Consider the following 14,397-nt stretch of genomic DNA (forward strand, 5'->3'; position numbering starts at 1 on the left):
CGATTTCCTAGGTTAGTTAGCCAGCTATTGTCGTTCTTTTAACGCAACGTAACGTAATCAACACTGCTAGCTAGCCAGCTAGCCCCGAATAGCAGCACAGTAGAAACTATTACACTCAACGGAACGACTTGATTAGTGTAGTGTCAACAACGCAGCCAATGCCAACTAGCCTACTTAGTCAACAACGCAGCCTCTGCCAGCTAGCCTACTTCAGCAGTACTGTATCATTTTAATCATTTTAGTCAATAAGATTCTTGCTACGTAAGCTTAACTCTCTGAACACTCGTGACGTGTAGTCCACTTGTCATTCCAATCTCCTTTGCATTAGCGTAGCCTCTTGTGTAGCCTGTCAACTATGTGTCTGTCTATCCCTGTTCTCTCCTCTCTGCACAGACCATACAAACGCTCCACACCGCGTGGCCGCGGCCACCTAATCTGGTGGTCCCAGCGCGCACGACCCACGTGGAGTTCCAGGTCTCCGGTAGCCTCTGGAACTGCCGATCTGCGGCCAACAAGGCAGAGTTCATCTCCGCCTATGTCTCCCTCCAGTCCCTCGACTTCTTGGCACTGACGGAAACATGGATCACCACAGACAACACTGCTACTCCTACTGCTCTCTCTTCGTCTGCCCACGTGTTCTCGCACACCCCGAGAGCTTCTGGTCAGCGGGTGGTGGCACCGGGATCCTCATCTCTCCCAAGTGGTCATTCTCTCTTTCTCCCCTTACCCATCTGTCTATCGCCTCCTTTGAATTCCATGCTGTCACAGTTACCAGCCCTTTCAAGCTTAACATCCTTATCATTTATCGCCCTCCAGGTTCCCTCGGAGAGTTCATCAATGAGCTTGATGCCTTGATAAGCTCCTTTCCTGAGGACGGCTCACCTCTCACAGTTCTGGGCGACTTTAACCTCCCCACGCCTACCTTTGACTCATTCCTCTCTGCCTCCTTCTTTCCACTCCTCTCCTCTTTTGACCTCACCCTCTCACCTTCCCCCTACTCACAAGGCAGGAAATACGCTCGACCTCATCTTTACTAGATGCTGGTCTTCCACTAACCTCGTTGCAACTCCCCTCCAAGTCTCCGACCACTACCTTGTATCCTTTTCCCTCTCGCTCTCATCCAACACTTCCCACACTGCCCCTACTCGGATGGTATCGCGCCGTCCCAACCTTCGCTCTCTCTCCCCCGCTACTCTCTCCTCTTCCATCCTATCATCTCTTCCCTCTGCTCAAACCTTCTCCAACCTATCTCCTGATTCTGCCTCCTCAACCCTCCTCTCCTCCCTTTCTGCATCCTTTGACTCTCTATGTCCCCTATCCTCCAGGCCGGCTCGGTCCTCCCCTCCCGCTCCGTGGCTCGACGACTCATTGCGAGCTCACAGAACAGGGCTCCGGGCAGCCGAGCGGAAATGGAGGAAAACTCGCCTCCCTGCGGACCTGACATCCTTTCACTCCCTCCTCTCTACATTTTCCTCTTCTCTCTCTGCTGCTAAAGCCACTTTCTACCACTCTAAATTCCAAGCATCTGCCTCTAACCCTAGGAAGCTCTTTGCAACCTTCTCCTCCCTCCTGAATCCTCCTCCCCCCCCCCCCCTCCTCCCTCTCTGCAGATGACTTCGTCAACCATTTTGAAAAGAAGGTCGACGACATCCGATTCTCGTTTGCTAAGTCAAACGACACCGCTGGTTCTGCTCACACTGCCCTACCCTGTGCTCTGACCTCTTTCTCCCCTCTCTCTCCAGATGAAATCTCGCGTCTTGTGACGGCCGGCCGCCCTACAACCTGCCCGCTTGACCCTATCCCCTCCTCTCTTCTCCAGACCATTTCCGGAGACCTCCTCCCTTACCTCACCTCGCTCATCAACTCATCCCTGACCGCTGGCTACGTCCCTTCCGTCTTCAAGAGAGCGAGAGTTGCACCCCTTCTGAAAAAACCTACACTCGATCCCTCCGATGTCAACAACTACAGACCAGTATCCCTTCTTTCTTTTCTCTCCAAAACTCTTGAACGTGCCGTCCTTGGCCAGCTCTCCCGCTATCTCTCTCAGAATGACCTTCTTGATCCAAATCAGTCAGGTTTCAAGACTAGTCATTCAACTGAGACTGCTCTTCTCTGTATCACGGAGGCGCTCCGCACTGCTAAAGCTAACTCTCTCTCCTCTGCTCTCATCCTTCTAGACCTATCGGCTGCCTTCGATACTGTGAACCATCAGATCCTCCTCTCCACCCTCTCCGAGTTGGGCATCTCCGGCGCGGCCCACGCTTGGATTGCGTCCTACCTGACAGGTCGCTCCTACCAGGTGGCGTGGCGAGAATCCGTCTCCACACCACGTGCTCTCACCACTGGTGTCCCCCAGGGCTCTGTTCTAGGCCCTCTCCTATTCTCGCTATACACCAAGTCACTTGGCTCTGTCATAACCTCACATGGTCTCTCCTATCATTGCTATGCAGACGACACACAATTAATCTTCTCCTTTCCCCCTTCTGATGACCAGGTGGCGAATCGCATCTCTGCATGTCTGGCAGACATATCCGTGTGGATGACGGATCACCACCTCAAGCTGAACCTCGGCAAGACGGAGCTGCTCTTCCTCCCGGGGAAGGACTGCCCGTTCCATGATCTCGCCATCACGGTTGACAACTCCATTGTGTCCTCCTCCCAGAGCGCTAAGAACCTTGGCGTGATCCTGGACAACACCCTGTCGTTCTCAACTAACATCAAGGCGGTGGCCCGTTCCTGTAGGTTCATGCTCTACAACATCCGCAGAGTACGACCCTGCCTCACACAGGAAGCGGCGCAGGTCCTAATCCAGGCACTTGTCATCTCCCCGTCTGGATTACTGCAACTCGCTGTTGGCTGGGCTCCCTGCCTGTGCCATTAAACCCCTACAACTCATCCAGAACGCCGCAGCCCGTCTGGTGTTCAACCTTCCCAAGTTCTCTCACGTCACCCCGCTCCTCCGCTCCCTCCACTGGCTTCCAGTTGAAGCTCGCATCCGCTACAAGACCATGGTGCTTGCCTACGGAGCTGTGAGGGGAACGGCACCTCAGTACCTCCAGGCTCTGATCAGGCCCTACACCCAAACAAGGGCACTGCGTTCATCCACCTCTGGCCTGCTCGCCTCCCTACCACTGAGGAAGTACAGTTCCCGCTCAGCCCAGTCAAAACTGTTCGCTGCTCTGGCCCCCCAATGGTGGAACAAACTCCCTCACGACGCCAGGACAGCGGAGTCAATCACCACCTTCCGGAGACACCTGAAACCCCACCTCTTTAAGGAATACCTAGGATAGGATAAAGTAATCCCTCTCACCCCCCCTCCCCCTGAAAAGATTTAGATGCACTACTGTTCCACTGGAGGTCATAAGGTGAATGCACCAATTTGTAAGTCGCTCTGGATAAGAGCGTCTGCTAAATGACTTAAATGTAAATGTAAATGTAAAATTGATCTAATACAGTCATACAAGCGGCGATGAACAAACTGTCACTCACACACACACACACACACACACACGGCTGTCCAGGATCTCTGAAGTCAGCTCAGCTTAGCTCAGTGTGTGTTACAGCAGGGTGACAAGCACCGTCTCACTCATTCATATATACACACACACACACACCATCTGCGGGGTGACAGAAGAGGTTTGCCCTGCACTGTCTGACAGGAACAAACGCTGGGTTGTCTCAGACTGGGGTTGGAGATCAACACTGAAGAGATGCTTGAAGGGAACAACAACAGTGTTTCTTAGACAGCTACCAAGGACACGGTCTAAATAACACACCTACCTACCTACCTACCTACCTACCTACCTACCTACCTACCTAAAGAAACACACCTACCTACCTACCTACCTACCTACCTACCTACCTACCTACCTACCTACCTACCTACGGTCTAAAGAAACACACCTACCTACCTACCTACCTACCTACCTACCTACCTACCTACCTACCTACCTACCTACCTACCTACATACGGTCTAAAGAACACACCTACCTACCTACCTACCTACCTACCTACCTACCTACCTACGGTCTAAAGAAACACACCTACCTACCTACCTACCTACGGTCTAAAGAACACACCTACCTACCTACGGTCTAAAGAAACACACCTACCTACCTACCTACCTACCTACCTACCTACCTACCTACCTACGGTCTAAAGAAACACACCTACCTACCTACCTACCTACCTACCTACCTACGGTCTAAAGAAACACACCTACCTACCTACCTACCTACCTACGGTCTAAAGAAACACACCTACCTACCTACCTACCTACGGTCTAAAGAACACACCTACCTACCTACCTACCTACCTACCTACCTACATACGGTCTAAAGAACACACCTACCTACCTACCTACATACGGTCTAAAGAACACACCTACCTACCTACCTACCTACGGTCTAAAGAACACACCTACCTACCTACCTACCTACCTACCTACCTACCTACCTACATACGGTCTAAAGAACACACCTACCTACCTACCTACGGTCTAAAGAACACACCTACCTACCTACCTACCTACCTACCTACCTACGGTCTAAAGAACACACCTACCTACCTACCTACATACGGTCTAAAGAACACACCTACCTACCTACCTACCTACGGTCTAAAGAACACACCTACCTACCTACCTACCTACCTGCCTGCCTGCCTACCTGCCTGCCTACCTACCTGCCTGCCTACCTGCCTGCCTACGGTCTAAAGAAACACACCTACCTACCTACCTACCTACCTACCTACCTACCTACCTACCTACCTACGGTCTAAAGAACACACCTACCTACCTACCTACTTACCTACCTACCTACCTACCTACCTACCTACGGTCTAAAGAAACACACCTACCTACCTACCTACGGTCTAAAGAAACACACCTACCTACCTACCTACCTACCTACCTACCTACCTACCTACCTACCTACCTACCTACCTACGGTCTAAAGAACACACCTACCTACCTACCTACGGTCTAAAGAACACACCTACCTACCTACCTACCTACGGTCTAAAGAACACACCTACCTACCTACCTACCTACGGTCTAAAGAACACACCTACCTACCTACCTACGGTCTAAAGAATACACCTACCTACCTACCTACCTACGGTCTAAAGAACACACCTACCTACCTACCTACCTACCTACCTACCTACCTACCTACCTACCTACGGTCTAAAGAACACACCTACCTACCTACCTACGGTCTAAAGAAACACACCTACCTACCTACCTACCTTCTAAAGAACACACCTACCTACCTACCTACCTACGGTCTAAAGAACACACCTACCTACCTACCTACCTACCTACCTACCTACCTACCTACCTACCTACGGTCTAAAGAAACACACCTACCTACCTACCTACCTACCTACCTACCTACCTACCTACCTACCTACGGTCTAAAGAAACACACCTACCTACCTACCTACCTACCTACCTACCTACCTACCTACCTACCTACCTACCTACGGTCTAAAGAAACACACCTACCTACCTACCTACCTACCTACCTACCTACCTAAAGAACACACACACCTCCTAAAGAACACACACACCTACCTACCTACCTACCTACCTGTCTGTCTGTCCTCTGTCTGTCTGTCTGTCTGTCTGTCTGTCTGTCTGTCTGTCTGTCTGTCTGTCTGTCTGTCTGTCTGTCTGTCTCCTAGATACTGTCATTGGAAGATCGTTCATGTTCTAACCTCACTACCTCTGACATTCCTAATAACAAAAATATAACAATTAATTTAATCACAACAGCTAAAGAACTGTGAAGTTGAATGAATCTTAGCTGGAGTGATATTATTTATATTTGGTTTACGTGTTTCTTTCTGGTGGCTTACACTACAGCGCAGTACAATGTGACTGTTGAAAACAGACATTGAGCCTGAGTCTCCTTTATCTCCACAGTAATGATTAATGTCCGTGTCAATTACACTCTGCTATTTCAGCACCACCCGCCTCCATTTTATTCTGTGTTCTGATGTGAACGAGAAGCACAAAAAACAGCCTTGAAGTCAGGGAGAGAAAAGAACACCCAGGCAATCTGTGTGTGTGTGTGAGAGCAAAGAGCTCTCTCGTAGACTCCGTGTGTCCCTGAGCCACAGCTCCATCCTTCTGCCTCTATCTGCCAAGTAGAGTTCCCGAGTGGCACAGCGGTCTAAGGCACTGCATCTCAGTGCAAGAGGCGTCACTACAGCCCTGGTTTGAATCCAGGCTGTATCACATCTGGCCATGATTGGGAGCCCAATAGGGCGGCGCACAATTGGCCCAGCGTCGTCTGGGTTTGGCCGGGATAGACCGTCATTGTAAATAAGAATTTGTTCTCAACCGACTTTCCTAGTTAAATAAAGGTTAAATAAAATAAATAAATGAGAGAGCCTCTCCTAAAGTCACACCCCTATTGCTATTCTCCAGCACGGCCACAGCACCGCAGAGCACATTTCATGTGACTGACAGCCCCCTATTCTCCAGCACGGCCACAGCACCGCAGAGCACATTTCATGTGACTGACAGCCCCCTATTCTCCAGCACGGCCACAGCACCGCAGAGCACATTTCATGTGACTGACAGCCCCCTATTCTCCAGCACGGCCACAGCACCGCAGAGCACATTTGATGTGACTGACAGCCCCCTATTCTCCAGCACGGCCACAGCACCGCAGAGCACATTTGATGTGACTGACAGCCCCCTATTCTCCAGCACGGCCACAGCACCGCAGAGCACATTTGATGTGACTGACAGCCCCCTATTCTCCAGCACGGCCACAGCACCGCAGAGCACATTTCATGTGACTGACAGCCCCCTATTCTCCAGCACGGCCACAGCACCGCAGAGCACATTTGATGTGACTGACAGCCCCCTATTCTCCAGCACGGCCACAGCACCGCAGAGCACATTTGATGTGACTGACAGCCCCCTATTCTCCAGCACGGCCACAGCACCGCAGAGCACATTTGATGTGACTGACAGCCCCTATTCTCCAGCACGGCCACAGCACCGCAGAGCACATTTGATGTGACTGACAGCCCCCTATTCTCCAGCACGGCCACAGCACCGCAGAGCACATTTGATGTGACTGACAGCCCCCTATTCTCCAGCACGGCCACAGCACCGCAGAGCACATTTGATGTGACTGACAGCCCCCTATTCTCCAGCACGGCCACAGCACCGCAGAGCACATTTGATGTGACTGACAGCCCCCTATTCTCCAGCACGGCCACAGCACCGCAGAGCACATTTGATGTGACTGACAGCCCCCTATTCTCCATCACACCTCATTGTCTGTGGATGCATCCCAAAGTGCACCCTATTCCCTATATAGTGCACTACAACTGTCCAGAGCCTAATGAGGCTAAAGTAGTGTACTATGTAGGGAATAGGGTGCCATTTCCGACGCAACATGTGACATTCCTGTGCTGTATTTGTCTGCTAGCCGCTATGAGAAAGATAGATAGGTCGCGTTTCCAGTTTCAAGTGCAAAATAGTACAGTGACAGTAATAACACTATACACTGAGGGGACAAAACATTAAGAACACCTGCTCTTTCCATGACAGACTGTCCAGGTGAATCCAGGTGAAACCCTTATTGATGTCACTTATTAAATCCACTTCAATCAGTGTAGATGAAGGGGAGGAGACGGGTTAAAGAAGGATCTTTAAGCCTTGAGACAATTGAGACATGGATTGTGTCTGTGTGTCATTCAGAGGGTGAATAGGCAAGACAAAAGATTGAAGTGCCTTTGAACAGGGTGTGGTAGCAGGTGCCAGGAGCACCAGTTTGTGTCAAGAACTGCAACGCTGCTGGGTTTTTCACACTCAACAGTTTCCCGTGTGAAGAATGGTCCACCATCCAAAGGACATCCAGCCAACTTGATACAACTGTAGGAAGCATTGGAGTCAACACGGTCCAGCATCCCTGTGGAACGCTTTCAACACCTTGTAGAGTCCATGCCCTGATGAACCGAGGCTGTTCTGAGGGAAAAGGGGGAGAGTGCAACTCAATATTAGGAAGGTGTGATATGTGCCATGACAAACCTTTTAAAGCACTTCCTGATTACAGATGTGAGTGCTACAGGGTGGTAGTCATCACTTCCTGATTACAGAGGTGAGTGCTACAGGGTGGTAGTCATCACTTCCTGATTACAGAGGTGAGTGCTACAGGGTGGTAGTCATCACTTCCTGATTACAGATGTGAGTGCTACAGGGTGGTAGTCATAACGGCAGGTAACTTTAGAGTTCTTGGGAACAGGAACGATGGTGGTCATCTTGAGAAGTAGGGATTACAGACTGGCACATGGAGATATTGAAACTAACCGTGAAGATTCAGCTAGCTGGTCTGCGGATGCTCTGAGAATGCACCCTGGAAAACCGTCCTGTCCCCGTGGCCTTGCGAATGTTGACCAGATTAAAAGCCTTTACTTATGTCGGCCTTGGAGAGAGAGAGGGAGAGATCACCCAGTCCTCTGGGATGGCGGGCCCATCATGCATGGCTCTGTGTTTTTGTCGAAGCGTGCATGAAATGCATTGAGTTCGTCTGGTAGAGGAGCATGGTTGGGCAGATCACGATTGGGTCTTCCTTTGTAATCTGTAATGGACTCTAGCCCCTGCCACATGTGCCTAGTGTTGGAGCTGGTCTAATAGGATTCCACCTTGTCCCTGTATTGGAGTTTCTCCTGTTTGACGGCTCTGTGGAGGTCATTGGTGAGTGGTTGAGATGCATGTTTAGAGTATTACAGTCCAACTGCCTTCCACTCTGTCAACCTGGCTGCACTGTTACTGTCACTTCTCAAGCCAACGGAGCTACTCATCCAGCACTACATCTCTATTTACCTTCATCCTCCTCTCTCTCCCTCTCTGTATGTCTTCTTTCACCTTACAAATCTCCTTTCTGTCTCCCATCTTACCTGCCCCATCACCCTCTTCCCTGCCCCATCACCCTCTTCCCTGCCCCATCACCCTCTTCCCTGCACCATCACCCTCTTCCCTGCCCCATCACCCTCTTCCCTGCCCCATCACCCTCTTCCCTGCACCGTCACCCTCTTCCCTGCACCATCACCTTCTTCCCTGCCCCATCACCCTCTTCCCTGCCCCATCACCTTCTTCCCTGCCCCATCACCTTCTTCCCTGCCCCATCACCCTCTTCCCTGCCCCATCACCCTCTTCCCTGCACCATCACCCTCTTCCCTGCACCGTCACCCTCTTCCCTGCCCCGTCACCCTCTTCCCTGCCCCGTCACCCTCTTCCCTGCCCCGTCACCCTCTTCCCTGCCCCGTCACCCCTCTTCCCTGCCCCGTCACCCTCTTCCCTGCACCGTCACCCTCTTCCCTGCCCCATCACCCTCTTCCCTGCCCAATCACCCTCTTCCCTGCCCCAATCACCCTCTTCCCTGCCCCATCACCCCTTTCCTGCCCCCACCCCTCCCTGCCCCGTCACCCTCTTCCCTGCACCGTCACCCTCTTCCCTGCACCGTCACCCTCTGCCCTGCACCGTCACCCTCTTCCCTGCCCCGTCACCCTCTTCCCTGCACCGTCACCCTCTTCCCTGCCCCGTCACCCTCTTCCCTGCCCCGTCACCCTCTTCTCTGCCCCGTCACCCTCTTCCCTGCCCCGTCACCCTCTTCCCTGCACCATCACCCTCTTCCCTGCCCCATCACCCTCTTCCCTGCCCCATTGCCCCGTCACCCTCTTCCCTGCCCCGTCACCCTCTTCCCTGCACCGTCACCCTCTTCCCTGCCCCGTCACCCTCTTCCCTGCCCCGTCACCCTCTTCCCTGCACCGTCACCCTCTTCCCTGCACCGTCACCCTCTTCCCTGCCCCGTCACCCTCTTCCCTGCCCCGTCACCCTCTTCCCTGCCCCGTCACCCTCTTCCCTGCCCCGTCTTCCCTGCCCTCTTCCCTGCACCGTCACCCTCTTCCCTGCACCGTCACCCTCTTCCCTGCACCGTCACCCTCTTCCCTGCCCCGTCACCCTCTTCCCTGCCCCGTCACCCTCTTCCCTGCCCCGTCACCCTCTTCCCTGCCCCGTCACCCTCTTCCCTGCACCGTCACCCTCTTCCCTGCCCAATCACCCTCTTCCCTGCCCAATCACCCTTTTCCCTGCCCCATCACCCTCTTTCCTGCCCCCACCCCTCCCTGCCCCGTCACCCTCTTCCCTGCACCGTCACCCTCTTCCCTGCACCGTCACCCTCTTCCCTGCCCCGTCACCCTCTTCCCTGCACCGTCACCCTCTTCCCTGCACCGTCACCCTCTTCCCTGCACCGTCACCCTCTTCCCTGCCCCGTCACCCTCTTCCCTGCACCGTCACCCTCTTCCCTGCCCCGTCACCCTCTTCCCTGCCCCGTCACCCTCTTCCCTGCACCGTCACCCTCTTCCCTGCACCGTCACCCTCTTCCCTGCCCCGTCACCCTCTTCCCTGCACCGTCACCCTCTTCCCTGCACCATCACCCTCTTCCCTGCCCCATCACCCTCTTCCCTGCACCATCACCCTCTTCCCTGCCCCCACCTCTCCCTTCCCCCTCACCCTCCTCCCTGCCCCCACCTCTCCCTGCACCATCAGCCTCTTCCCTGCCCCCACCTCTCCCTTCCCCCCACCCTCCTCCCTGCCCCCACTTCTCCCTGCCCCATCACTCTTCCCTGCCCCCACCTCTTCCTTCCCCATCACCCTCTCCATGTCACTCGCTCCCCTCCCTTTTCTTCACTCTCCTCTCCTCTCACCCTCCCTCCTCTCCTCCCTCCTCTGCTCATCTCCCCATCCCCTCCTCCTCGCCCCTCCTCCTGAGCGGTCTTATAATGGTGTGAGCTCAGAGAAATACTCAAGAATTATCTCAGCGGGCTTCTGGTCAATGTGTTCCAGCAGTCGATGTGAGAGCCATCACTCGCTCAACTACCCATGGTACACTCCAGTCACAGTCACCTCCTCAACCGCTCACACTCTCTCTTTCATGCACACACACACACACACACACACACACACACACACACACACGGCAGAAGCACTAAATGGAAGTTAGGTTGTGTTTGTGTGTGGTGTGTGTGAACAAGAACAGTAAACAAACAAAAAGAGGGAGTGAGAGAGTGAGTGAAGGAATGAGACAGAAACGCTGCACTAACGAAAGGAGGTTGAGCTGTGGGATGTTATTAGCCTCATTTCAACAGGACATTCCAGATAAAACTCACTTTATTCATATTCTGTCAGTTTAACTTCCTCTGCAGGCATAAAGACCTGAATAACATGAATAGTCAATGGATTATTAATGTCCATGATCACACACACACACGTGTGCGCGCAACTCCACACAGCACATGTGACTCACAGCCAAGGTTAGTTGATCCAAAACTCCTCCCCGAACTCCAATGAACAATTTCACACAAATATCCAGACAGGCAGACAATGATCTGATCTTCACATAGAGGACTACCAGCTGACTGATCACATTACTATGCAGTAGCTAACACTAAGGTTTAGTGTGTATTAAATATCCCCTTTTTCACTGTAATAGCATTAGTGACAACACTGGCATAGACTGTGACTGTGTCCCAATTGGCACGCTATTTCCTATATAGTGCACTACTTTTGCACTATATAGGGCATAGGGAGCCATTTAGGACATACACTATGATTCATAATGAAGCCATGATAATGTATTCATAGAATCTTCCAAAAGGAAATAATGAACCAGGAGCTCAGAGACATCTGGTACACGACTGCATCCCTCCCTCCATCCCTCTCTCTCTCCATCCCTCTCTCTCTCTCTCTCTCTCAATCCCTCTCTCTCTCTCTCAATCCCTCGCTCTCTCTCTCTCTCACGATCCTGCTCTCTCTCCATCCCTCTCTCTCTCTCTCCATCCCTCCCTCTCTTCCTCCCTTTCCATCCATCCCTCATTCCAGCCATCCCTCTCTCCCTCTCTCTCCATCTATTTCTCCAGCCCAGACAAGGGTTCAAATAGTATTAATTTTCTTTCAAATACTTTATCTTGGCTTGATTGAGCTTGCCTGGAGGCTGGAGTAATGGAACCAATGGAATAATACCAAAAGTGCAAACCCAACCTATCTCGCACTCCAGGCGCAGGCTCATGCAAATACTCAGGCTCAAACAGATTACTATTTGAACAAATACAAATTGAACCCAGGTCTGATGCACAGGGGAGAGGTCATGTGTAGGTTACACAGGCCATATGTTTTCTGTCTACTTAATGACGTCGACATTACCACGCAGTAGAACCCTAGGCCTGTGGGATGGACTGTAAAGACGTAGCTTCACACCCTCACTACGACCCCTGACCTCAGCTGAACATCTCTTCAATGTAACCTATATGTTGAGAGGGATTAAGATCCAACTGAGAATATATAACTCCAGTCTATAGTCTCAGTATGTAACTCCAGTCTATAATCTCACTCTGTAGCTCCAGTCTCACTCTGTAACTCCAGTCTATAGTCTCACTCTGTAGCTCCAGTCTATAGTCTCACTCTGTAACTCCAGTCTATAGTCTCACTCTGTAACTCCAGTCTATAGTCTCACTCTGTAACTCCAGTCTATAGTCTCACTCTGTAACTCCAGTCTATAGTCTCACTCTGTAACTCCAGTCTATAGTCTCACTCTGTAACTCCAGTCCCACTCTGTAACTCCAGTCTATAATCTCACTCTGTAGCTCCAGTCTCACTCTGTAGCTCCAGTCTATAGTCTCACTCTGTAGCTCCAGTCTATAGTCTCACTCTGTAACTCCAGTCTATAGTCTCACTCTGTAACTCCAGTCTCACTCTGTAACTCCAGTCTATAGTCTCACTCTGTAACTCCAGTCCCACTCTGTAACTCCAGTCTATAATCTCACTCTGTAGCTCCAGTCTCACTCTGTAGCTCCAGTCTCACTCTGTAGCTCCAGTCTCACTCTGTAGCTCCAGTCTATAGTCTCACTCTGTAACTCCAGGCTATATTCTCACTATGTAGCTCCAGTCTATAGTCTCACTCTGTAGCTCCAGTCTATAGTCTCACTCTGTAGCTCCAGTCTATAGTCTCACTCTGTAACTCCAGTCTATAGTCTCACTCTATAACTCCAGTCTCACTCTGTAACTCCAGTCTATAGTCTCACTCTGTAACTCCAGTCCCACTCTGTAACTCCAGTCTATAATCTCACTCTGTAGCTCCAGTCTCACTCTGTAGCTCCAGTCTCACTCTGTAGCTCCAGTCTATAGTCTCACTCTGTAGCTCCAGTCTATAGTCTCACTCTGTAACTCCAGGCTATATTCTCACTATGTAGCTCCAGTCTATAGTCTCACTCTGTAACTCCAGTCTATAGTCTCACTCTGTAGCTCCAGTCTATAGTCTCACTCTGTAACTCCAGTCTATAGTCTCACTCTGTAACTCCAGTCTATAGTCTCACTCTGTAGCTCCAGTCTATAGTCTCACTCTGTAACTCCAGTCTATAGTCTCACTCTGTAACTCCAGTCTATAGTCCCACTCTGTAACTCCAGTCTATAGTCTCACTCTGTAACTCCAGTCTCACTCTGTAACTCCAGTCTATAGTCTCACTCTGTAACTCCAGTCTCACTCTGTAACTCCAGTCTATAGTCTCACTCTGTAACTCCAGTCTCACTCTGTAACTCCAGTCTATAGTCTCACTCTGTAACTCCAGTCTATAGTCTCACTCTGTAGCTCCAGTCTATAGTCTCACTCTGTAACTCCAGGCTATATTCTCACTATGTAGCTCCAGTCTATAGTCTCACTCTGTAACTCCAGTCTATAGTCTCACTCTGTAACTCCAGGCTATAGTCTCACTCTGTAGCTCCAGTCTATAGTCTCACTCTGTAACTCCAGTCTATAGTCTCACTCTGTAACTCCAGTCTATAGTCTCACTCTGTAACTCCAGGCTATAGTCTCACTCTGTAACTCCAGTCTATAGTCTCACTCTGTAGCTCCAGTCTATAGTCTCACTCTGTAACTCCAGTCTATAGTCTCACTCTGTAACTCCAGGCTATAGTCTCACTCTGTAACTCCAGTCTATAGTCTCACTCTGTAGCTCCAGTCTATAGTCTCACTCTGTAACTCCAGTCTCACTCTGTAGCTCCAGTCTATAGTCTCACTCTGTAACTCCAGTCTCACTCTGTAACTCCAGTCTATAGTCTCACTCTGTAACTCCAGTCTCACTCTGTAACTCCAGTCTATAGTCTCACTCTGTAGCTCCAGTCTATAGTCTCACTCTGTAACTCCAGTCTATAGTCTCACTCTGTAACTCCAGTCTCACTCTGTAACTCCAGTCTATAGTCTCACTCTGTAGCTCCAGTCTATAGTCTCACTCTGTAACTCCAGTCTCACTCTGTAACTCCAGTCTATAGTCTCACTCTGTAACTCCTGTCTATAGTCCCACTCTGTAACTCCAGTCTA

At 51.1% G+C, this 14,397-nt stretch overlaps 1 protein-coding gene across 1 annotated transcript in view; it reads left to right on the forward strand.

Moving 5' to 3' along the window:
* Window positions 1–8,877: 8,877 nt before the first annotated feature.
* Window positions 8,878–14,397, forward strand: part of LOC135574812 (uncharacterized) — a 37,777-nt gene continuing 32,257 nt past the window's right edge. The window contains exons 1-2 of the mRNA XM_065027012.1: window positions 8,878–10,688; window positions 10,872–10,910. Coding sequence (XP_064883084.1) covers window positions 8,878–10,688; window positions 10,872–10,910 — 1,850 coding nt within the window. The remainder of the gene's footprint in view (window positions 10,689–10,871; window positions 10,911–14,397) is intronic.

The sequence above is a fragment of the Oncorhynchus nerka genome, linkage group LG13 (assembly GCF_034236695.1).
Source record: "Oncorhynchus nerka isolate Pitt River linkage group LG13, Oner_Uvic_2.0, whole genome shotgun sequence".
Lineage (NCBI taxonomy): Eukaryota > Metazoa > Chordata > Actinopteri > Salmoniformes > Salmonidae > Oncorhynchus > Oncorhynchus nerka.